Raw genomic sequence first — 26,873 nt, 5'->3', positions numbered from 1 at the left:
ATTTCACTCATGGTTATTCGATTGAAGCACATGCTGCATAAATTGCTGGCACAATCGGTCAGTGTGACATTGACATGGCACAGTGACATACAGTGACCTTTCCAACCTCTTGACTGCTCCAACCCGTGAAAAGCTGCATGCTTCTCTCTCTCGCTGCACTGAAAAGCAAAGACAACCACAAAGTCTAACAACCTCCCAAGGGCAAAGTAAGCACTAAGACATGAAAGGAAGAGCCAGAATTTGCTTCCTGTACAAATCATGCAATGCATGCATCTGTCTGTGTGTATGCAGTGACCTGGCAGAATATGCAAGTCACAAGTACCACTGAACCCCACAGTGACGTTCTGACAGACTGAAAAGGTGTGAGAGCTGGTCTGCTGGCAGCCATGGGGAGGCTGCTGGTTTGCTGGTGCCTACTTGCATAGCCAAAGTGTCAAGGACGACAGTGTCCACAGAGCAGCAGGGTGCTGTGGTGTAGTTATCTAAACCAAGAGGAGTTGCAAGCAGCAAGCTGCTGCCACTGCCACCCTGACGTTCATGTTGGGAATGAGATGGTCTCACTTCTCAGGGAAAGACAGGACAGTTGGGAGTGGAGTTGAAACAAGGCAGGAATGATTGGGTTAAGAATTACCTGCCAATACATAAAAGTAAAGGCGACTCTGTTTATCAGGGGACTTCTGAACTTGGCATTTAAACGGAAAGGGGACACTTGGAAATGTTTTTTTGAAGACAAGGTTGTGAATTTTACAATGTTGTCACGTTTTCCCACGTTTCATATTATTGCCGAATGCACATGAGGGAATGGAGAATTCATCTCAGTGTTTTAGTCGCTTGAGCATCTCAGTGGATGGCTCACATAAGTCAGGGGAAGGAATGAGGGAGCACTCAGTTGTGTTAATCACAGTGAATATGCAAGAGGCATTCTCAACAGTCCTGCACCCTTGGACTGGCCATTAATGAGCGGACAGCAGCTCCACTTCTGAGAACACACAAAAACAATACCCTTGTTCCAAATAATTTTATTGTCAAGAGACAGTCTGAGAATAAGATTGACTTGAAGACCCTGCTCCAATTCAGAAACTATAATACAATGAACTTTTTCCTCTGAATTTCAAAATCATGAGACAGAGGCAGAGATCAATCTCCGACTAAATGATGTTACAGTCAGAAGGATTTGTGATGAACAAAGATTTTCCACAAATGTGCTCATGAGAGAGAATTTTAAGTTGCTTGCGATCGTACAGGCCAAACAGCAGGTGGTGCCCACACGGTGAAGATATGAAAAGCAGGCAACCTTCCGGGCAGTGAAGCACATAGCCACATTCTGGCACATACACAACACAGGTATATCCCTCTTGCCATGCCAGCAATTTATTCCACCCTCTTCTTTTTTTTTAAATTTAACCCTCCATCCTCTTCTTATCTATTGCCTGCACTAGTGCAATTGGTCGGGAGCAAACCACTTGAGAGAAAGGAAGAGAGAAGTCAATAACTTTGGAGAAAGTCTGACATCACTTAACAGCAAATAAGAAGCAATCACTTTTGTGAAATAGGAAACCAGTTACAGCCAATTTGCATAAAGGAGGCACCACAAATGATAAATGGCCAAAGAATAGAAGGGGAGAAGGGAAAGTAGTGATGACTTCACTTGCCAAGTCAACCAGAGACAAGGTCTGAGGATGTACGTTCTCATCTCACCATACCAGCTGGTGGATTTTACATTCAGTGAATACATTTGGAAATATAAAGCTGGTCTCAGTCAACTGATGACCATGAACTATCATTGATTGTTCTGAAAATCTATCTAATTCATTAATGTCCTTGAAGGAAGGAAAGCTGCAGTTCTTGGTCTGAACTGTATGTGACTTCAGACCCACAGCAATCAGTTTGATTCTCATCTGCCTTTCTCAGTTCAAAGTCAATATCCACATCCCTTTGAAGAATAAAGAAACGATATCTGTTCCAATGATGTTAGATGAGGGAATAAATATTAATAGAGATTAGATATGTCTATCAATCATGCATCTAACCAATTGTGAGTTATTTTACTCACATCCAAACAAAATGATGTATCATTTGAGAGTTTTCATTTCAATATATAGTAAAATCTTCAAAAGTTCATGTGTTGTGAACAGTCTGCCAGGGAATCGCAAATTGTTTCAGAGTAGGGTTCTTTCACGCAGTATATCAAAATCTTAAACATCACTTTTGTTTGACTCCAGACATTTTTACTTAATATATGCAAGGATTATTTACAGAGGAATTGTTGAATTTGGTTTGGGAGACCCTTTTCTGATTGTGTCGACCCAATGGTCAAAAATCTCAACCTCTTCAAGTTGTTGACCAATTAAAATCTCTTCAGTCCTTTTGTGTGAAGAAAGCACAGCTTCTTCCAAATTTCACACAGTTCAAAGGTGAGAGGTTTCTTCAACACTGAAGTGAGCTCTCCACCAACCAAATGTGACACAATTGGTCCACTTTAAAATTTTCAAAAACTTGCACAAAGTTCTGATGAGCACCAACATTTTGGGATCCTGCCAGACGAGAAACTGTGCACGGCGCACGGGCTGTCACATTGGGGATTACGGGATGCTTCCAGTGCAGCTCTTCAAAGTCTCCATCTCTATGTGCCTGGCTCTAAACCCCATTCATCACAAATTCTGCTCTGGCTTAGCATCACAAGTCCTTGTGTCTCTTCGCCTGAAGGAATGACAACACTAGGGAAGGTGGTGGAGGACAGTTATCATCACACCACAGCTCAAGTGGCTATAGTTTGTGGCCTGCATGGAACGAGGACAGGGGTGGAGATGGGTACAGTCTGTGACGGAAAAGATTTTCGTAGTTCGTGCCCACAGCCAAGTGTTTGTACAGATCTAGAGGATGGCTAGGGGAACTCAGCACATGCTCCTGAATAGCTGGGATCATGAAGGAATTTATAGTTAGCCTGGGGATAAATGGTGAGTACATGGTCGGGTTCTTCATACGACTCAAGTGATGAGCATAGTTGGCTGGCAAATATGCCCCTGCTCCATCATACAAGGTAGGATTCTGAGGTGTCACTGTTGTTGGCAGCCAAGTAGAAACTTCAGGTAATGAGGACTTCTGCTCATTGCTCATTACCTTACTATCACTGATCCTCTGGCCCTCCTTGGTATCTAGATGCTTGGTAACGTGCAAAGGAGAGACAATGCGAAGTTTCTTCCCATAAGCTGCATCCAGCTCCTTCTGGCTTCTCTGTGTTGGCTGGGCAAGTTGACAGTTGGGAGGCCCACTCTTGGCATTGGTCAGTAGAACAGCACTCTTTGCTCGTTTGGCTGGAACTCGCCGAGGGAGGGTGACACTCATGGGTGGGACCCAGCAGGCTTTGGGGCGGACTTCAGAAGAGGACGGTGAGGTATGGCCAGCAAACGGGCTCTTACTCAGTGGAAGAGTGCTGTTTTTGTTCTCTGTGACCCAGGAGAGCTGGGTCTGGGATGTGTTGGCTGTACTGGCACGTGGGAGGCTGAGGTCTGTTGGCTGATCATGTGGAACGAGTGTCCTGTCATAGTGCCTTGCTGTCTTGTATGATGCAGTTGGCAGCGTTGGGACCACAGTGCTGTTCAACTCTCTGAAGCTTCTCTGATTAGAACAGCAACCAAAAGGAGACCCTTTGCTGGGGTAATGGAGAAAGGGCTTCACTAGGCTGTGCATGTATGGGCTGCAACAAAAATTCCCGTAGCACTGAAGGGGATGGGAATGCTCAACTGCCCTGCCTTTTCGATCCCGTTCTTCCTGTGGCCCTTGACCATCAGTAGAAGAGGAGATTTGATCTAAGGAGTAAAGCTGGTATTTGGCCAGATTATTGTTGAAGGACCACTCGGAGCGGTAATCTAGGTGGGCCTGCCTCGGGGGTTGAATGTGATGAATGACAGACGGTCTGTGAATGCTGGCTTCTGGTGGGGAGCCAGACACCGGAGGCTCACTGCCCTGTACTGACTTGACTCCAGCTGAGGATGATGCGACGCCCACCGCATTAAAGCTGAGGGATGTTCCTTCACTACCTTGTGCAAGGAATTTCTTCTTGGCCAAAGGTGACATTATCTCCTGATCTCTCTTGAGGCGCAGGATTGCCAGGTGGCTTTTATCTGCTTCAGGTGGCAATGGCGCTGTAAGGCTGTCCTCACTGGCTGACAGTGCTGGAGCCTGGTATGAGCCAGTCTTCTGATCTTTACTAACAGCAGTGTGACCTCGAACTACCTCCTCTGACACATCAGCAGTGACGCAGTGTCCATTATGCTCCACAATCTTATTGCTCATCTCTGCCCTGGAAAGCGTTTCTGGTGAAGAGTCCTTGGTAACCCAGAGCTCTTCAGAGATCCTATTCTGTGTGGGTTTTTCATTGGCTCTTTTCGCATCTTGATTTGGAGACTTGTGCCCACAGCTATCCTGTGGCGTGAGTCTGTTTAGTGGCTGGTTGTTGGAGTCTTCACTCCCCGTTGTAGTGTTTTTCACTTGTGGCGACTGCTTGTCCACAGATGCATGCTTTTTCTTATCCCTTCCTACATCTTCAGAAACTACTTGAGGAACCATCTGTTTGGGAGATATAATGATCAAATCTTTAGACACAAGGCTAAAGATGAACAGCTCAAAAAAGGTGTTGGTGCAAGTCAAGCAGAAAAACAACTACCCCATGTAGCCCAAGAAATGGAAGAGGCTAATTTATCTCACATAGTATTTACTATTCAACTGAACAGGCACAAGCTGTTGTTACTGAGATTCCTCCCATCACACAATCTCTCACCCTATTACTTTCTTCCTTATTTCTTTATTGAACTTCTCCATAAATGTGTTTGTACCAATCTCATTGACTACTCCCTGTGACAGTCAGTTTCACATTCTTTGGTTAGGACATTGGAATTTCCCATTGGATTTATTTGTAGCCAGTTTATATTGATGGCCTCAATTCCTGGCCTCTCCTGTCAGTACTGATAACAATCTCCTGTGGGGCAGGCAGCATTGTATCCTCCTGATACCTAGGCTATGTGGGTAAAACTGTGTTTGGAAAGATTTCACATTCTCTGGATTTTTGGTTCAGGGAGAATTTGTTCCAGGGTGAAAGTGTCTGGATTAAGAGATGACGCAGCTGGAAGGAAACATTTTTTGCTGAATGACATATCTCGGACGAGGGGAGAACAGCCCTAAGAATTTGAACCATTCAGGTATGAAATGAGCAGACACTTGTACCTACAAACGTGTGGCTGAGGTTGGGAGCACCATCATAAGTTGAAAAGTTTTAATAAAGTTGAGGTATGGAGAGACAGGAACCCAGGAGTAGGCCATTCAGCCTCTCCTACCTGTTCCACCATTCAGTGCGAGCATGGCTCTAAGTGGGCTCTAACCAGGGTTTTATAAAACTGCAGCATTACTTCTGCATCCTTGTCCTGCAGGCTCTGGGCCAAAGGTGAGCACAAGAAATTGACAGCAGCCAGGATCTCATTGAAGACAAACAACTGATACCTGATCCTATTAATATTCACAGGTCTTGAGTTATTTGTGGTTTCTTTGTCATGTCAGATTCAAACTAAAGGCCTTTCAAACCAATTGCTCAACCTTGCACTCTTTGTAGTGTAGTTACAGCATCACTCTGGTCTCATTGGGTTTCGTGCCTCCAGTCTAGAACTGTTCTGTTATAAATGGTTTGCATCACTGGAAGTCACTGAAACTGATGAGCTTACCCTATCCGGCTCACTGCTCTGTTGCATGTTGTCCTTTGGTCGTTTCCGTTTGCTTCTTTCCTTCTGTTCAGTATTAGATCCTTTGCCTTCCTTGTTCTTCATGACGTTGTATGGTTTCCGAGGCTTGAAGGTTGGCAGTGGCTTGTCCTCTTCTCCCTTCATGTAACGCTCATACGGTAAAACCAGCCTACCAGAGAGAGAAAAGAGGAGGAGGATGAGAGAAGACTCCACATCACACCATAAGCGCATCCATCGTAGACCTGGCAGTGTCCCATATCACACTATCTTTGAACTCTTCCAATCAAGGTAAAGCAGACTAGTTGAAAAAAATCATGTAGTGATTATAATGAGGTCAGCCAGGTGGACCTCATACAATCTGAGTTGCCCAGTTGGGGCTGTTAATCTGGTCCGATCAGGAGGCCCTGACAAACAAATGCAAACAGGAGTGTCAAAGGTTCTATTAACTGTGAGAGCTAGCTCTGAGGAAGTTGAATCAATGTCAAGAATTCTCCATGTGGAAATATAGAATGACTTGGTGACAGGATACTGGCCTCTGAGGAAACATTTCACTTCAGGAGAGTTCCTCTAGTGTCCTGGCCTACTCCTATAAGCACCATGAATAAAAATCAGACTCTACATTTGTTCACTTAGAGTTTGAGATCTCGCTAGGTCACCAGTTCTCCCAAGTGGATGGAAATAGCCAATCGAATGGCTGTAAAAGTATTCAAGACAGAATGGGAGGAATGATGATATGCTTGTAACTTCAGTGGTGGAGCAGTGTGGAGAAGGCTTTACATCAAAACAATTCTGCATAAACATAAAAATCCTTCCACACTGTCCCCATCAAATGCTCCCAAAGCCTGGGCAGCCTAGGTTTACGTCCAGAGTACACTGTTCCCATCACAAATACTCCCTCTGCAGGGACAGCACCAGTATGCGTACTGAATAAAGCTCCCTCCACAATGACTCTATTAAACACTCCCAGGACTGGGACAGCAGCAAGTTAGATACAGAGTAAAGCTCTCTGTACACTATCCTAACTGGACCAAAATCCAAATAGATCTGACCTTTGAAATTTAATTGGTTTCTTTATAGGAGTGTGTTTTGGATGCAACCATTTTCAGTTCTGGCATTGTGTAGCTTGACAGCAGAGGAATACTGTGAATTTTCAGTATTATAAATGGAAAGGACAGTACAACCACATCAATAAGGAACAGTTGCTCATCTGAATTTCCATTAGTACCATTCAAATGAGATCTGAGGGGCAACCTTTTCACAGAGAGAGGTTTGTATGTGGATTGAACTGCCAGAGGAAGTGGTACAACATTTAACATACATTTGGACAGGTACATAAATAGAGAAGGCTTAGAGGGTTATGGGCTAAACACAGACAAATGGGACTAGTTTAGCTTGGTAAACTTGGTACGGATGGGTTGGACTGAAGAGCCTGTTTCTGTGTTGTATTACTGTATAAACGCTGAGAACGAACAGCCCCTTCAAGTGCTACCCACAAAAAAGACTAGTGCCACCTACCTCTCGTAGTGCCGGCGGGTACACGTGGCAGCACTAGTACTCCCAGGGTTTCCACCCAGCTCGTCATAGATGTTCTTCCAGAGGCGACTAGTTGTAACCTGCAAGGACAAACCGTACAGGTAGTTAGCTAGTTGTTATGGTAGCATCTCGCAGCCTGTCAATTGAAACACCAGAACTCCAGGTTGATCATAAACAGTAGCCAATAAAGCTGGTGGATTGCTGGCAGAACCAATGCCCTTCTTGTTATGGAATGGACCTTCTCCTCCTCAGTCCCTGTGCCTACACATAATTCAAGTTTCAGCTGCAGTCCAATGAGTAAGCCTGGATCCATGGGTTCAAGTCCCACTTCAGAGGCCTGAAACTCCATTGACATAGATTCATCCAGTGAGCTGCAGAGTCCCACAATAGTGGACTTTGTTATAATGTTCCATAATATATTTTTCTGATAAAGATTTGAGAACACAAGTTATATGTTGAAGGAAAAATTGGTTTCAGTTTTAATTTCTGTGAAAATCTGACCGTTGTAATCATTTTGAGCATTTACTTCAGACAGTATGTACAATAAGTCACGTGCTCACAGCAATATAACCAGTCACCTTGAGACAATTGCTAAGATGTTTGCTCACTTGACTTTCATAATGTCCACAAAGAGAGCGGTCGAGACAGACAGAGAAAAAGGCTCGAGAAGAGAAGTCTGTAACAGTAGATGCGCAGTCTCTAAGCAGTCCTGAGTTAGTTAGAAATCAGTGGAAAGAAATATCCAGGAGCAGATGACTGTGGAGGTGTCAGAAAGAGGAAAACAAAGTAAGAGGCTTTTGAAAGCATCAGATAAGTGAGTTTGTGTTAAGGAGTAATATAGTGGTTGTTTTGAAGGTACACAGAAACTAAAAAAAGTGTTGAGTGAATGAGAAATTTACTGTAAGGAAACCAATTACAGACATACCAGCTGAACAAGAAGCTTCAGTGGTTTGAGAGTCTGTGAAGTTATTGCTGACGTAAAAGGGATCCTTTCTGATGCTTGCAGGAGATTGTTCCAATAGTTCTTTTATAGCATTATATAATTTGTTTTTGTATCATACATGTTCAAGTTCTTTTGCTAAAAGTAAATTGGTAGACCCTCGAGACTATGTTCAGTGACTGACTTCCACTGTAAACATAAAACTATAAAATTTATGGTCTGACAAGCCACGTTTCACTCTGAGATCGAACTTGTCCAGTGTTACAGTCAGCTGGATCATGATATCTTGTTAGCAAACATTTTCAGTCAAAGCACATCCCTCTGTATCTACTAACTAAGCTGCCATAATCGATCATCAACAAGGCAGTTCTCAAACAACATTTTGAATAGTGACTACGTATGAGGCAAAGGTTAGATGTTTCATACAGAAACTTGGATATCAAGAGTTGTGTATCACTTGCCCTCTTGATAAACAAACCAATTTGCGGAAAGTCAGCCAAAAGCGGGAAATTCATGATGGCAATATTGGTGGTGGAAGGTGGACCACATTAATACAGATTCTCTGTCGAATATTTTAGCAAGAAACCTGAACGTATCTATTTTTATCAAGCTTCTATACATGCGCACTTCCTGTTACAATGCCTATCTGCAGTCACTATTTCTCAGTAACACTTTCAATTCAAGATCTGACTGTTTGAATGGGAAGTCCCCCACTTGCATAACAACGAGCTGTCAACATTCAGAACTTTAGCCTGTAGGCGTCAGTGTTGCTTCCCCACGATGACTCCCAGTAGACTAAACTCCACCATCCGCACCCATGAAGCCTCCTTTGCTCAGTAGTATCCTATTTGTTTCAGCTTCCTGTCAGTTCAACATTGCTATAACCTTCTTTGACCAGCTCTTCGCATCAGATCCACATTTGTCTCCTTCAGTTCATCTCACTTTCAGTTATCTGGAATGCCAGTCTTCACTTGGAACTCTAATTATGTACCATGAGCAGTGTCACAAATGTTCTGCATTTTAGAGACTCCAAGGATGGAATCAGTTGTTAGAATGATTGTCTCTTTGTCTTCAGTCCAGAACGGCCATCATTAAATTGTACTAGTCCTGATACTGGGAGCTCTGGGAGCAATGTTGACTGTGCTATTTGATAAAGGAGAGTTCTTTCCCACAAAAAAGGCTTTTGGGACCACCTCTCATTTTTTGGTTTGGAATGGAGAGTTGCAATTGAGAATTGAACTTTGAACTGCAGTATGTTTCCAAAAACAAGAGAACAAATGTTTAGCTATTGAGAACTGGCCTGGAAAATAATGCAGGACTGTGCTGGCTATTCAATCACAGAGAATGTGAGAAAAGAATGAGAAAACAAAGAGTGGACTGGGGTTTTGGGCAGGAGGCAGTTTTGGTTTAGAAGTTTCCAGACTGGGATGCTGGTTTTGGTTTCTCTCTCTCTTGGTATTGTCCAGTTATGGCCTTGTTGAGTGTTCTGAGAAAAGAGCCCCAGTCTGTAAGAAATAAGTTGAAGTCTCCAAATGTTTGTGGAAACTATTTGCATTGCCCAGTGACTTCAGAATTCAAGCAGAATGTACAATCCTATTTACCTGTAACACAACCCATCATGCAAGGATTTCCTGAAGGTCTGGTATTCATCATTGAAATGGTTATCGAGGAGGAAAATTACTGTGCTTATATTTATTTTAAATTATCCCTTAACTTTGTCACTGTGTGAGTGGGAATGTTTATAATCAAAGAAGATTGGATTTGGATCATAAATATTAATTAGATTGCCTTGTTCAACTTACATGTTCTACTGAAGTTAGATTCTTTAACAATAAACTGTTAATTTTTGTTGAAGCCATAAAATCGGTGCCCAGAATCTGTTACTTGTAAACTCTTGTTGGAAACAGTTAAGTAATTTTGAAAGGTCACTGAATGTTTTAATTTCACAGCGACACAAATGCAGTGATAGTGAGGCTGATTTGGTTTGGCTTGCTATCCTTGTGTCATAACAAGGTGCCAAGGCAGGCCACATGATTCAATTCAGGGAAGGAAAGATGTGAAGAGATTGACCACTAAAAGGCAAAACAAAAAATCCTTCCTTTCATATCCCATATTATGTCAAAGTCTGAGAAGTTTTATCGAATATAGAACGTAGAACATTACAGCACAGTACAGGCCCTTCGGCCTTCGATATTACGCCGACCTGTGGAACCAATCCGAAGCCCATCTAACCTACACTATTCTATTCTCGTCCATATGTCTATGCAATGACCATTTAAATGTCCTTAATGTTGGCAAGTCTACCACTGTTTCAGGCAGTGCGTTCCAATCCCCTACTACTCTGAGTAAAGAAACTTTCTCTGACATTCGTCCTATCTCTATCACCCCTCAATTTAAAGCCATATCCCCTTGTGCTAGCCATCACCATCCGAGGAAAAAGGCTCTCCCTGTCCACCCTATCTAACCCTCTGATTATCTTATATGTCTCTAATAAGTCACCTCTCAACCTGTTTTCTCAACTAAAACAGCCTCAAGTCCCTCAGCCTTTCCTCTTAAGACCTTCCCTCCATACCAGGCAACATCCTAGTAAATCTCCTCTGAACCCTTTCCAAAGCTTCCACATCCTTCCTATAATGCAGTGACCAGAACTGTACACTATACACCAAGTGCGACTGCACCAAAGTTTTATACAGCTTCAGCATGACCTCATGCCTCCAAAACTCAATCCCTTTGCCAATAAAAGCTAACCCACCGTGTGCCTTCTTAACAACCCTGTCAACCTGGGTGACAACTTTCAGGGATCTATGTGCATTGACACAGAGATGTCAGCTCATCTGTGCTACCAAGAATCTTACCATTAGCCCAGTACTCTGCATTCCTGTTTCTCCTTCCAAAGGTGAATCATCTCACACTTTTCCCCATTAAACTCCATTTGCCACCTCTCAGCCCAGGTCTGCAGCTTATCATGTCCCTCTGTAACCCACATTCTTCGTCACTATCCACAACTCTACCGACCTTAGCGTAATCCGCAAATTTACTCACCCATCCTTCTACGCCCTCATCCAGGTCATTTATTAAAATGACAAATGACAGTGGCCCCAAAACAGATCCTTACGGTACCCACTAGCAACTGAACTCCAGGATGAATATTTCCTGTCAAACACCACCCTCTGTCTTCTTTCAACTAGTCAATTTGTTTTTGGAAATGTAGTCACTGATAGAACGCAGGAAAAGGGGACAGCAGTTTACACATAGTGAGGAGATAATAATCAGACAGTCTGTCTTGGTGATATTTTTGACAGCTATGATGGAAGGGTTTGAAATTATGAGAAGTTTAAATCAATTGGATTGAAAAATCTTGCATTGTCACATACAGGTTTTAGGAATTAAGGGCAAGATGAACAATAGCAAGTGGAGGGGGAAATCCTTTCATTGAAAGACACTGATACTTGGCTGAAACAAAGAATGTTAGCAGGTTTAACAAAGCACTAAAATAGATTCAAGTCACCAAATATTGGACAGGCTGATTAGCAAAGTCCTTCAGGATTACAAAGATTTGGAAGACTGATTTAGATTGACCAAAGCTCTTTTACATGAACACTAAATTTAATAGCTAGCATTTTTTTTTTACATTACTTAGTGTAGAAACAGGCCCTTCGGCCCAACAAGTCCACACCGACCCGCCGAAGCGCACCCAGCCATACCCATTCCCCTACATTTACCCCTGCATCTAACACTACGGGCAACTTAGCACGGCCAATTCACCTGACCTGCACATTTTGGACTGTGGGAGGAAACCGGAGCACCCGGAGGAAACCCACGCAGACACGGGGAGAATGTGCAAACTCCACACAGTCAGTCGCCTGAGGCGGGAATTGAACCTGGGTCTCTGGCGCTGTGAGGCAGCAGTGCTAACCACTGTGCCACCATGCCGCCCATATCTTCCCAGGTTGCAAGTCCTCAGTGCCCGGACGCCTGAATGGTGGCAGAGCCTTGTTTATGGTGAACTGGTCATCAGATAAACTTAAGAGCAAATGCTCAGATTTTGAATGGGATTTTCAGTGCCCACTATTTGTCACTGGCAATGGATACTTGTGCTACAAACAAACATCACCTGAACAGTCAGGATACTCTGAGTGATCCAGGCTGTCGAATGGTCCATGAGGTATTCTGTGTTTCTGCCTATTGTTGTCCCCTTCAGATAGCATATATACTGACTGTAAGCCCAATACCACAGCTCCAAAGATCTCGGAGTCACTTGGGCACCTGATAACTTAGTTGGGATATTATTTTCTTGATGTAAGTCGGCTAGGATCAGACCCTCTACAGCATCCAAACTTTGTCTTTCCCAACACAACACAAAGAAAACAAGAAATCTTGACACTATTTAACAGGAGGCAGATCACAATATTTTCTAATAGAGCATTGCTTGAGCAACGATTATCAAGTGGATATCAAGGGAACTGAGTTTCAGCATCTAACCCCCTGCTGTACCTGTCCTAGAAGCATTGCAATTCCAAACAAGAAGTACAAAAATATTACCCTGTCTGTTCATGCCAGCACCACAAAGGTGCATATCTGGAAGGAACACTCACATTGTCAGTGTTATCTCAAATCAGAGAGAAAGAGGTAGAAAGAGAGAGAGAGAGAGAGAGGATGAGCCAGTGAGAAAGAGAGAGAGAGAGAGAGAGAGAGAGAGCAAGTTGCAGCCTGGTGCTGAACTCCAACTCTCCAAAAGTGCCAGTGACAGCAGTTTCTTATTTTAATTCTTCAGCTCCATGCAGATGGTACAGCTGCCACAAATTATGCTTTTTCTGCAAATCTTACAGTGATCAGCTGCCGAGGGAGGGAAAAACCAGGAGACAGTAGCGACATTGTCCCCAGCTGCCTACATATCGCTCAGAAGATGCTGTAGCTGCAAAATGTCACCAATATGCAGAGATTTACAGACTTTCTGAATTTATCTGGGGCCCAGAGTTTTCTTCCAGAAACTGAATGGGGGCTGGTTTGATCCATGCTGTGCACAAAAAACCAGACAATATTGCCAAGAGGTCGACAGCGTTGGATCTGAACAACACCCTTCAGGTCCTCTGAAAGACACAAACCCTCAATCAAAGAGACTTCCTCATGCTATCCTCCTGTGGGTGTTTACATGGGTTCGATTGACAATATCAAGACTGCACTTTGCTCCCCAGCAATAGGTTCTGAGGTAGGGCCTGTAGAATCCTGATGAAGCGAAACTCCACAGCTTTTCTATTCCTTGAATCTGAACAGTCCGAGTGGAGAGAAGACTCACTCCTGCCAAATCTGAATCTGATTTACAATGAATTGGATTCTTGTGAGAGTTGCTCTTTGCCATCAGGAGCTATTGCTGCTAGTTCTAGAGCAGGCGATCCCATTTGCAAGCCCAATGCTTCAAGAAAATAACATATTGCTCACAATATGCTTTGGATTTGCTAATTCTTGGTAATTCCAAGATAAAGAATCCTGGGAATCAAAGCATGGATATGTACCCATGACCCAGAGGTCAAAGGCCAGGATTCTTGGAGTCCACTGAGTTCCAGGTTATTGAGAGGAACGTGCCAACCAATCAGGAAAGGAGGCATTTATGGCTCATGTTTTTACTGGATGGGAACTCAATCCCAGGAGAGACAGGGCAGCACTTAAAATCCTCACTTCAATCTTTAATTCAAAGAGCTCAGAACATTCTTTCCAGTATGTTGTCACACAGATTAGGGTTGCCAATTGTGGATGAATATATTCCAGGAGGGTTTTGGCACATGACTAAATGCCTTCAGTGGCCAGCCCCCATGCTGTTTGCCTGAAACATCTGTCTAGAGATTTCCACAGCAACCAGAAATGGAGTGACTGTCCCCTACCCAGTTGGATGATTCTTCCCTTCCCCAGCATTTTTATGAAAATTAAAAATTGACTGAATGGCCTCCTTCTGTAACAATTACATAATCCGGTGAAACCAAAAAGGCAAGAAGGTTTTTTTTGTAGAAGCCCTCCCAATAATGTTGTGGAGCTTTATCTTTCTGGAGGATTGATAACATTAAGACAGAGGGTGAGAAGCAAGATCAACATGAAAGGGCCTCAAGCAGGTGTCTCTGAAGCGACATGGTCTTCCGCTTTTGAAAAAATGCCCCAAAGATATAAAGAATTGAAAGAGTCAAGAAAAGACAAGATGGTCTATCAAGCATCATGGAGCATCAATCTTGGACTCTTCATTTCAACCCTCCCTCTCCTTTACAATGGATCGTCTGAGAGATGGAAAAGATACAACAGAAAGATCTGAAGACATCCTCTCTGACCCCTTGGTGATCACAACTTGCCTTTGTTTCCTGGCATTTTACTTCAAGCAATGAATTAAAAAGATGCATCCCATGTGAATGACACTGTCGGATAAACTCAAAATCTATTGAGTCTTAATTATTTTCGAGGTGGATGCATTAGGGTATAACACATTGCCTTAATTATTTTTCCACTTCCAACTGAATGAACAAATTTTCAAATCCTCCTCCCACTTGTCTCAGCTGTTGATATTTACTAGGTAAAAACAATGACTGCAGATGCTGGAAACCAGATTCTGGATTCGTGGTGCTGGAAGAGCACAGCAGTTCAGGCAGTATTTCAAAGCTCCTTGGATGCTGCCTGAACTGCTGTGCTCTTCCTGCACCACGAATCCAGATATTGATATTTACTGTCAACTTAACAATAACATTTCTAGTCAGGAAGTTTGTACTTGACCTGGAAAGTTGCAGCTCATGCTCCCTGACTAAGCCACCATGGCAAGGTCAAAGTTCAATGTGACCAGTCAACAACTAGTTAATACCTCTTCAGCCTCTTCCTAAAGGTAGTCCTGACATCACTGTGACCTTGACCACCAATTGACAGGGCAAAGAGGGAGGCTCCAAATCTACCTCAACCAGAATGGGGATCGAACCCCCATCCTGGACACTGCTCACGGCGTTGCAAGAGCTTTACCAACAACTAGTACTTGCATTCACGTAGAACCCTTAAGCATCCCAAAACACTTCAGAGGAGCATTATTGGATCACATATGACACCGAGCCACATAAATCAACATGAGGTCAGGTGACCAAAAGCTTGAGCAAAGCATCTTAAGATTGGAGAGAGATATAGTGACGTGGAGATGTTTCAGCAGAGTATTGGACCATAACTGTTATCACTGGAGTGAAGGAAAGCAGGGATCCACCTCATACCATTTCAGTTTTGGGATCAACTCGACAGAGATTTTCTCAGTAAAGCTTTCAGGACAATGAAATTCAAGATTTGATTGACATTGATCACGCCAGGAGCTGGTTAAACATTAACTGTCCAACAGGTTAACAGAACTAGTGGTGAATAGCTTAATGGAATTGAAGATGCGCAATGTCCTCATCTTTTTCCAGGGGACAGATAACCTTTAGTCAGTGCCGACTAGAAAGATTACTCACCGTTTCATAACCACCCAGCTTCTCAACTGCCTTGTAGAGTGTCAACAGGTTAACTGAGGGAAGAAAAACATTCACAATGTTAACGAGATTTAAAATAAGATCCAAGGTAAAGTGCAAAGCTAGGAAAAGTCACAGCCAGTTCACGGTCACCTTTGTCAGACAACCGAGTACAGTCCACGTAAAACTTGGCAGAGCTGAAAGACTCCAGAACTGATAGTTAGACTGGACCTCTCAAATAATGAGAATTTCGTGTCCCTCATATCCTGCTGTTCAGGATATATATGCCTATATCGACTAAACGTGGAACATTCCCTGGAAATAGGGGTAAAAAGGGATAAGGTAATAAACACGACCATGAAAACAAATGTCATCTTCAGCTCTGTCATGGCAATCTTTTCTCTGAGTCAAACAGATGTGGGTTCTCCGGAGACACATGCCCATAGTCAAGGCATACTCTCCCGGCACGATGCGGAGGGTGGGTCAGGTGCCTTTTTTGAGAAGGCTTTGAATGGAGGTCCTGTTTCCCCCCCCAGGATAGGAGTAAAAGATCCCAAGAAACCATTCAACAAAGAGCACTGGACTTTTCTGCATCCTTTCATCAACACTTAAAGCAGATTACCTGGTGTTATCAGATTTTTATAAAAAGGATTTTGTGATGCACAAGTAAACTGCTGTTTTTCTTATATTAGAATAGTGATTATGCTCAAAAAGTACTTCCTTGGCTCCGAATGCTTACATGAGGATGAAAATGGTATGGAATGTACACAAGTCTTTGATTTCATTGGGTTTGTGATGAAAGCATTGTTTATCAAGCGCAAAGGGATCTGATTCTGTCTGCATGCTGCCCTTTCTCTACAGCATCTGAATCATCTCCAAATTTCAGCTTTAACGCTGATGGTGAAACTCACCTTGCTTAAAGCCCAGGTGTGGAATTCTCTCGATGGGAGTGCCCCTCTCCTTCATAAACTCGTACAGATTGACGAGGAAGTTCTGCTGCCCGTTATCACCTTGCACCAGATCCTTCACCTCCAGGATTTCTCCATCCATTTCACTGTTTTCTGCCTGTCCAGTGGGAAGTTCCGTCAATTCACATTGCATCTGGACAGTGGAAAGAGCAGAAAGGGTGAGATCTCACTGCTGTCCTGGCAGAGCCTGCCTGTAGCAAGGAAAGAATATCATCACCTCCAATCAGCTGATTTTATGTCGAGGATCCCTGAGCACTGAGTGAGTTCTCGGCTCCAAAGTAATCATACAGTTTCAGCTATATATCAAATCGAAAATCCACCTCACCACTGAGATGATCAGTTCTGGATCTGTGGGCAGTCTGTACACATTCTGATCAACTGTACTTTCATCATTCTCTTCCAATTGAACTGATGAGGGTGTCCAACTACTAGGGATGCTCAATGGAAGAAGGGAGAGAGAAGTCTAGTGGTTGTCAATGGAAGCCAGGAGCAGGACTTTGGAACAACACCCACTTCTACCCCTGACGGTCAACCCAGCATGCCACCCTGGAGTCAGAATGTTCAACTCTGTCACATAGGGGAAGGGAATGAGACTGATCAGTACAGTGTGTCAGGCCTTGCAGTCTGACCCACTTGCCTCATCAAGGAATAAATAATATGCTTTTTATGAAGTCACAGACAACAGGGAAACAAATCTAAAAAGTTTCCATTCACATCTTGCCTGTTACACGTTTGGTTTCTGAACTTTTAAATTGATGCAGCATCAAATATTACCTCAAAAGTCAGGGAGACCACTGAAACTGCCTAGTCTTTCACATTATGCCTTCTTGAATTCCGAAGTTACATTTTGTGGTGAAAAACAAATATCTCTTTCACGTGTGTGATTACAGGAAATGCGATTGCTCTGCAGTAAATACCTCAGTGTGGTGATTTTTCCAAGTCAGCAGTGATAACGTCTGATGCAGCAAGATCTCGCTGTTACATGAGACAGGCTAACTCTTCATTTGCAGAGACTTCCCTTTTTGAGAGACTGGGGTCGGGGGGGTGGGGTGAGCTGCATTAGAATCGGAAAGATGGTAAGAAGACCGCTTAGCTTTCAGTTCTTGGGAAAATGTTTCTGATTTGCCTTCTTGGCACAAACAGAATGCCAATCGATGGGTCAGTCAGTCACAGCAATAATCTGGGGTGCCTTTTCCAATTTCAGCCAAATCAGGCAGATCCCAATATTGTAAAACCTGCAGCCATTGACTTACAACTTCACTTCCCACAACCCTGTATCAATGCAACACTATCGCAAAGCTCAGCTTTCTCCTCATGATCCCGCATCAATCCCAATCTCATCCCACTGCCTCATTCTCTTCCCGTAACCTCATACCTTTGTCTGCACAAATTGGCGGTTGTGCTTGAAATAATTATTAATTAGCCTTCAATCGTGGAAATGGTCCCTGCCTGAACATTATGTGTTTCAACATTTAGGAGGAAAGTAATTTTCAAAACCTTTCCTCACTCTCAGTGACAATTACCAATTCCTGCCCCCTGTTCACTGGCTGTCATACAGAAGAAGCCTTCCATTTACTTGACACTGAAACCCCAAACAACTCTAAACCTTTCAGTTAAATCTCATCTCCCTAAAACACCCAGGGCTCAGTCCAAATTGATCATTCGCCTCCACAATCCCCAACCTCACTCAAGCTTTGCTGCATCTCCTCTCAACTTCATCCCTTGATCCCCTTCCAATCCTAACCTTTCTCTGTAACATTTCCACCTCAACACCCTGTCCCAGACCCTGACCTCTTTCCACTTATTCCTATTTTCCCCACACCCCTGAAGGCAGAAAGAGACCAGTTCCTCTGAACCCTCAAAATGGAGGGGAGGAGCATGGCCTATGTTTGGAAGGGTCTCCTCACAGCTCTGAAACTCTTAACACTCAACAGATCTGAGTCGCTCACCTACAGTCTCAGTTCAAGATTTTATCTCATTTGGCACAGAGAGAGAAACGGAGTTTGTTGGGTTACAATAGATGGCAAAACAAAAACCCAGGAAAAGAAGATTCACATTTTGGTGGAACTCTTTGCAAAGACAACCAAAGCATTTCACAGCCAGTTATCACAAAGGCTTGTATCTCATCACCAAATCATCCTTTATTTCCACATGGAGAGTCCTTAACACTGATCTAGCTCCCTCAGAGCCAGCTCCCAGAGTGAACAGAATCGCTGCCACCCTGTTCTTATCTGTCAGCCAGGGCTCCCTGAATGTACCAGATTAACAGCTCCAACAGGGAGTTCAGATTCTATGCGGCCAATCTGGCTGACCTCATTCCAATCAATACAAAGGACTTTTATAGCTTTGTCACTGTTGTCATGTCGAGTAATGAAGCAGTCAGCTGAAAGTTGTCTTGTGCAAAGAAAAAGTTGGCTCTTTGCAGATATGAGGATGGAGGCAAGGCTGGAACCTCACATTTGTGCAAGCACTTCATACCCATGCAGAAAGGTTGGAGACCATTGTCACATCACTTCCTACTCAACAAACAAAAACTTAATTCCACCCACTACTTCATTGAAAAAAATACCAAATGCCAATCATCCTTCTTCCACTATCTACCACCAGAGAGAAACATAGACAGACATCCCACACACAGAAAAAAAAGTCAGAGAAAAAGGCGTGCACACACACATAACACCATCTGTTTACAGATATGATTATCTCAATGTCTCATTGTTAAATACATACTGTAGAATTTCCCTTTATTACTCATTTCCTCTTTGGAAAAAAGAGAGATAAAACAACAGAAATACAACAGTACTAGTTCTTAAATATATCCTGTTAAATACTGGACATATTCTGCATCTTTCTAAGTCTGAATACACAAGTATTCAGAATCATAACTGTCATTTAACTGGCATATACTCTTCTCGAAAACATAGCTCATTGATTGGAAATCAGAACTTCAGAGCTCACAGCAGAAAGCACCTGATGGCTCTCTGACACTGTAACCAGTCCTACTCAGCTCAAAAGAACTGTCTTCTCTGCATTTCCCTGGTTTGTGCTGCATCTGACCATGATTAATGATTCAGCCCATCTATCTGCTGAGCACAACTATTGAGAAGGTCATGGACTTCCAGCTGGAGCACGGATGCAATTTCTGTCTCTTATTCAGTAACCCTCTCCATTTTTCATCACAGTGTTTTCAGCACAGAAGCAGGGCATTCATTGAAGCTGGTCCATGCTGGGATTTATGCTGCTCACCAGCCTTCTCCTACTCTGCTTCACGTCACCAGAGGTTCAGTTCTCCAACTCTTTCCCCATCACTCTGAAATTTTGTCCCTTACAGTTATCCATTTCATTCCCTTTTGAAAGGTGCTGGTGAATCTGCTTCAGCTGCCTGTGCAAACTGTGCATTTGTCAAAACAAGTCACATCTCTCCTTCCATTTCTTTTGGCACTGAGCTTCTTTCTGTTTTCTCTGGTTATTCTTCCCACTAGTGGAAACAATTTCACTTCATTGAATTACTGTGAAGCTCTGTATGATTCTGAACATCTCTGGTAAATATCCCCATAACCTTCTCAGTTTTAAGTACATTACTAATTTCTCTAGGTATCCCTCATTTGTGGTGCTATTCTCGTCAATCTGCTCACAGCCTATCCAAAATCTTGCTATTGGTTTGAAAGTTGTCATGTTCTGAATTGGACACAATATTTGAGCTGAGTCCTAACCAATGACTTATCAGAATGGCTCTCAACCTTCGACATCCCCTCAGCCTGAAGAATGGTTGTCAGACTCAAAAATGTTAACTATGTTGTCTGTCCACAGATGCTGCTGATCGGCAGAGTTTCTCCAGCAGTTTCTGTTTTGTTTGTTTCAGATCTCAAGCATCTGCAAATCTTTGTTTTAGTTCAGTACTTGAGGTAAGCTTGGTTGGAGGGTCGAGCATAGAGTTGAAAAGAGTACAGAACAGGAACAGACCATTCAGCCCATTCTAATCTAATCCTGTCTGCCTATGAATGATCCACGTCCCTTTATTCCCCACCTGTTCATGTGTCTGTCTGAAGGTCTCAAAAGCAGTATTTGAACACAGCTGAGAATCCATTTTATCACATATCTGAGGTAGCTTATCAATAGGTCAGCCCAGTGGACAAACATTGAGCAGTATCCCAGATTTTCATAATCTCTTTCTTCACCAAACAAAGCAGCTAAACAGGTGTCATGGTGCTAGTTAGCATGCAGATGGAAGAGGGGGTCTGCAAGTCAGGGCAATCTCACCAATTTAAAAGCATGTCAGATGTGTCTTGGTGTGCAGGCCCTTGCCTCAGAATCAAAACTTGCGGATTTAATTAATTCCCAGCCCAGAGGCTTGAGTAAAATCTCTAGGCGAATACTCCCAGACAGTATGACAGTACTAAGTTTTAAACCAAAGACCTCCCAGGTAACCAGAAAAGATCTCAAGGTGCAATATAAAGGGAGTTGTCCTGGTCAATATTACACATAAACCAGTATGATTGAGTCAATGTTACATTGTTATTGCTGAGAGCTTGCTGTGCACTACTTGGCTGTAATATTTCCAAATATTACAATGGTGACTAAACTTAAAAACATACTTTATTTGCTATGTAGCGCTTTGGAATGACATGAGACATGACAGGCACTGTAGCAATGCAACTCTGTTCTTTCTTGCTTTTTTGGATCTATTCCTTAGTTGGCGATCACACTGTGAACAACAAGCCTCAGTTCAAATTCGATGTACTCTGTGTAATACACTCACACGCTCCAGAATGACTCCTCAGCATGATGTGAAATATTGTGGAAAATCAGTTCTATTCCTGACACAGCAGATCTAAAAATAAATGAAGAGCAACAAGCTTCCTCTGTCATTGACTTTCTCTTAGCTGCTTATGTTGGCACAATTCTGCAATTATTTGAATTTTGCATATCAGAAAGATTTTCACTGAGGATGGAATCCTGAAAGTCAAGTTTCTGATCAGAGACAGGATGTGTACTTTCCCCATAGTAGGAAGGTCAAGGTCACAGGGTCACCAGGAAGGGACTGTATCGGCCAATGATTGCCTCTCTTGCACTTCAGGGATACTTTACCAGAGGAATACAAGGCAATTCAATCAGAGTTTATCTTCATTGATCAATCTCTGCTTCATATACCACGATATCATCACCCAGCAAAAATATCACAGACTCTTAAAAGCTTCAGTTGTTCCCTTGGCATCCAAAGCCTTTTGAAGTAGAGAGATTCAGATTTACATTAAGTCCTTGGGGGTTTACAGGAACAATGAGACAAGAGGTGCCTCTGTGTGTGAAACAGCGGTTCCACCTTGAGAGCTGACGACTGTAGCTCCTACCTTTCGGATTGGACGTTAAGCCAACGCCTTGTCTGTTGTGTCAGGTGAGTAGAAGAAACCTCTCACAAACATTATTTAAAAAGGAGGATAAGGTTCTCTGTGGCCTTTAGCCTCTTATTTATCTTCATCCAACTTTCCAAAATACACTTATTTATCGTCTATAGCACTGCTGTCTCTGGGATTGTGCTGTGCAACGATTGCCAACAGAGGCAGCACGGTGGTTCAGTGGTTAGCACTGCTGTCTCATAGCAACAGGCACCTGGGTTCGATTCCAGCCTCGGACAACTGTCTATGGAGTTTGCACATTCTCCCTGTGTTTGCGTGGGTTTTCTCCGGGTGCTCCGGTTTCCTCCCACAATCCAAAGATGTGCAGGTGAGGTGAATTGGCCGTCTTAAATTGCCCACAGTGTTCAGGGATGTGTAGGTTAATGCATTAGTCAGGGGAAATGTAGAATATTAGGGTAGGGGAATGGCTTTGGGTGGCATACTCTTCGGAGGGTCAGTGTGGACTTGTTAAGCCAAATGGTCAGTTTCCATACTGTAGGGTCTCTGTGATTATGACAGTGACAACACTTCAGCAATAATGTGCTCAAAGATGAAGCATTTGGGAAGGCTGAGAAACTGTGCAAGGGGCTCCAGACATGTAAGCTGATAGCCACAAATCAGTGCTCTTGCATTTTCCTTATGTTGGTCATTTAAACAGGAGCACAGTCTTTCTTTTAATTTGATTATGCAATGTGAGCATTGCTGGCTGGGCCAGCACTTGTTACCCAACCCAAATTGCCCTTTCAGAAGTGTGCTGCCTTTTTGAAGCACTGCAGTCCATGGGCTGTAGGGACACCCTGAGTGGTGTTGACCCAGCAATAGAGAAGGAACAGCAAAATAGTTGCAAGACAGAATGGAGCGTGGCCTAGAGGGGAAGTGGAAACTTGTGGTGGTGTCTAATGTATCTGATTCCCTTGACCTTCTGGATGATAGATGTCACGGGTTTGAAAGGTGCTGTCAAAGGAGCCTCAGTGAGTTGGTGCAGTACATCTTGTCGTTTGTACACAGTGCATCTACCGATAGTTCTTAATCATTCTGTCCATTTCAGTTAAGTCACCCTTCAGCCTTTTCTGTTCTCAGGAAAACAACCCTGGCATATTTAGTCTGTCCTCATAGCAGCAATTTTCACTCGCTGGCAAGATTCAAAGTTTTCTCAGTACTCCCACAAGATCAGTACTGTTCAGGGCTATGTACCAAATTCCAGCTGTGCCACAACAGCTATTTGATAAGTTGCAGCATTCTATCCCTGTTCTTGTAGTCAATATCTCATCCAATAAAGAAAAACCTTCCAAAAAGAAGAAAACGCAGTAAAACTTGCAAATGACACATACTAGTCCCACATAAATACATCGACATTTGACTGTCATTATACTCATTTCAAAGTATTACTTTATTTTAAATTGGCCTTTCCCAATGGGATATGCTTGGTTTACCATGTTATCCACCTGCCCTATCACCTTCAGGAACTTGTGCATGTGTTTCAAGGGCTGATGCTTGAAACTCCTGCTCCTCTGAAGCTGCCTGACTGGCTGTGCTTCACCACAGTCTCGACACTGTATTTCAAGGTCTCACTCCCTTTACCTCTCTTAGTGTCCTCCCATTTACTGTATATTCCCAACTTTTGTTGATTCCCCAAATACACTTCCACACACTTCTCTGGATTAAGTTCTATTTGTCACGATACCACCCACTCGGCTAAACCACCGATACCATTCTGCAGTCGTCAGCTATCCTGTTCACTGTTAATGACACAGCCAAGTTTGGTGTCATCTGCAAATTTCCTCTCATGCAATCATGCCTCTCACATTGGAGTCTAAATCATTAATATAGCCAATATAAGTCCAGTGGAACACCTCTGGAATCACTTTCCATTCATAAAAACATTCATCAACAATCACCCTCTGTTTCCTGTAACTGAGCCAATTCTGGATCTAACTCATCGCAGATCCCTGTATCCCTTGGAATTTAATTTTTCTGCCCAGCTTAGCATTTGAGACCATGTCAAATGCCTTTCTGAAATTTGGGGAGACAACATCTGCTACAATATCCTCTTCAGTTTCATTGTTACATCCTCGACAGATTTGATTGACACTACTTTCCCTGAACAAATCCATTCTGGCTATCAGTGGTTAATATTTGCCTAAGTGGCAGTTCATCCTGTCTTTCAGAATTGATTCCAACAACTTGTCCACCACTGAGGTCAGAGTCGAGAGTGTGTTGCTGGGAAAGTACAGCAAGTCAGGCAGCATCCGAGGAGCAGGGGAATCAACATTTCAGGCAGAAGCTCTTCATCAGGCTTGTGCCCAAAACATCGATTCTCCTGCTCCTCGGATGCTGCCTGACCTGCTGTGCTTTCCCAACAACACACTCTCGACTTTGATCTCTAGCATCTGCAGTTCTCACTTTCTCCACCTCTAAGGTCAGATTGACCAACTTGTAATTGTTTGGTCTGTATACACATTGGTACCCATGTTTACAGTGGTACCTCACCTGTCTCATGCAAGGAATGGAACATCTCAGAGCATTTTCTGTTTCCTCTAACAGCCTCAGGTCCAACCATATCCAGTTTGAGGTGGTCAGACTCTCCAGGCCCTCCTCTCTCACTGCTTATTTCAGGCCTGAACATCTCAGAGTTGTCAGGTTTTGGAGTGATGGACTGGTGGATCAAAGTGACCTCCCAGATCTCCATGGTGTACCATTCCCCCTTGCCCATGTGAGGCATGAAAAGAAAAAGCATTAATTCTGCAATGTCTGTACAAGCATGCAGCCTAGACCACTCTTTTCAGGATCAATACAGGATCAACATGGAAACAAAAACATACAGTAAAACCACCCACAAGTGGTTTGCACTAAGTAGTTGTTTATCATTCTGTAAAACTTACCCCACTTCCCAGTATAGCAGGACTTCCCCTATGAATAGCTCAAGAGGGTAATGATAATTCTCAAATACTGAAACTGCCTGGGATTTTTTTTTTCAAAACCTCTGTTCCTGAGAGTGTCTCATGTAAACATTACCAAATTGCTTTCCACTAGAATTTTATTACAGCGAACTGACCACACTTTCTATAAAAACACATAGATGGTGAAACAAAAATTCCCCTGTGGGGACTGAGTCACACACTGGACCAGTCTGCTTCCTGTATGTGTGTCTTCAGGAACATTGTTGGTGTGGTATAGTGCAATACTGTCTCTTGTTAGACGATGCAGGGGAGATTATGAGCAACTGATAGGGTTGCAGGCAGATGCCTCATATTCCACACTCTTGGCCTGGATGGGTCTCTGACCCCATGAATCAATCCAAGAGAGTAGGGGAGTTGGCCTGGAGCCTATTAACTGAATGTATCACGCAAGATGAAGTGACACAGCCTCCCAGATTACCCTGGTGGTGACATTCCCACATTAGTGACATGTGAGAGCTCAGTTATGGTGGTGCTCTCTTTCAGAATCCCTAGTCTTTTCAGATGCAAGCAAGCTGACTGGTGACACCACACAGGGACCGACAAGGAAGGCACCTGAGTAGCTCCACACCAACACAAAATGATCTCACACAGCACCAAGACCACTCAACTACATCTGGGGGAGATTGAGAACAGTCCTTGATGCCTTCCATCCCTACCTTTTACACACCCTTGCCCTCTTTTCACAACTCCAGGTTTCATCTCCACAGCAATGAGAAAAGACACAACTTCCCACCATCGTTTAATAGGTGATACTGGGAACACTGCTGAGACAAATTCCGCTCACAGTCACACCGATACAGTTACACAGATACACAGATGGTCCATAGACCGTACTCCATGAAAACTTTCAACTCAGACAACTCTTAACATTCACTGAAGTTGCACATTTCCATTGATTCTCAGGAAGGCTTGTGCCAAGTGCATTTACTCACTTGTGAAAGTTACCAGGCAGTAAGCAGGTCCGACCCCCGGGACGCATCGAGACAACTGCAGAAAGAGTGAATCACTGGAATAGAGCCGGGTGTTTGAATGGGGAGTTGCCCTGCCGCAGTTATTGAGGACAGACTGCTGCCGCTTCGGTGCACGGTTTGACTCGGGGACACTGACCCATTTGCCAAGTGCAAACTCTGGAGGTGGCTTCACTCTTCTCTCCGCTCACTGTCTGTTTCAGACCGTTCACCTGATCGTTGTGTGATCGGAGAGCTGGTCCCGCCCTCTGCACGGCTCATTGGCTCAGGGACATGATGTTTCCGAGCTCTAGTGCTTCCCACCCCTTCCTGAGAGCGGCTTGTCCAAATCCTCAGTGTCCTGGCTGAACACCACTGCCGCATGTCTCCAAAAGGTTTTGCTGATTTCTGGGCAGCTCTGGCCATGAGTCCGGATCAATATTTACCGATCTCCGGCTGAACAAAATAAAATCTGGTCGATATCACCTTTTTTCTTTCAGGGATCTTGCTGTGTAAATTGATAGATCCGCAGTGTTTCCTACAAAGCACTTTGGAACGTCCTGAGGCTATGAAAGGCGCTGTGGGAATGCAAAATCACTCTTGGTTTGATCAGAGTCGGATTTTGGCTGAACCCAGAATTCAGAGGCAATTATTTATTTCTGCTAAGATTGTAATCCCAGTTTCTGGAGTCACCAGCCAAAGGAAACACATTTACTAACTCTGTCACACACTTTGAACTTTGTACCTTTCAATCAGGTCACTTGTCATTCTTCAAAACTCCAGGAGAACAACTAAATGGACCTCAATGTCTTCCTCAGAGATAATTCTGCACCGCGCTGTCGGTAGGTCAGGACTGAGGCAAAAACTCTACAGACACCCAGCCTCAATTCCTGATGAAGGGCTTTTGCCCAAAACATTGATTTTCCTGCTCCTCAGATGCTGC

General features: G+C 43.5%; 1 protein-coding gene across 2 annotated transcripts; it reads right to left on the bottom strand.

Moving 5' to 3' along the window:
- Positions 1-1,008: 1,008 nt before the first annotated feature.
- LOC140459597 (AT-rich interactive domain-containing protein 5B-like) lies at positions 1,009-26,125 on the bottom strand. Of its 2 annotated transcripts, none has more exons than XM_072553869.1 (6): positions 25,916-26,125; positions 16,574-16,821; positions 15,666-15,718; positions 7,248-7,345; positions 5,715-5,901; positions 1,009-4,569 (listed from the first exon to the last, which is right to left on the bottom strand). In XM_072553869.1, the coding sequence occupies exons 2-6, from the start codon at positions 16,761-16,763 to the stop codon at positions 2,767-2,769; spliced, it is 2,331 nt and encodes a 776-aa protein (XP_072409970.1). In that variant the 5' UTR covers positions 16,764-16,821; positions 25,916-26,125; the 3' UTR covers positions 1,009-2,766. The 2 variants fall into 2 exon arrangements, with proteins under 2 accessions (XP_072409970.1, XP_072409969.1); XM_072553868.1 differs by having other exon boundaries at positions 16,574-16,763.
- Positions 26,126-26,873: the final 748 nt, after the last annotated feature.

The sequence above is a fragment of the Chiloscyllium punctatum genome, chromosome 35 (genome assembly GCF_047496795.1).
Source record: "Chiloscyllium punctatum isolate Juve2018m chromosome 35, sChiPun1.3, whole genome shotgun sequence".
NCBI classification, from domain to species: Eukaryota; Metazoa; Chordata; class Chondrichthyes; order Orectolobiformes; family Hemiscylliidae; genus Chiloscyllium; species Chiloscyllium punctatum.
Note: the sequence above shows the minus strand (reverse complement) of the source record. Positions and strands in the feature narration are given on the sequence as shown.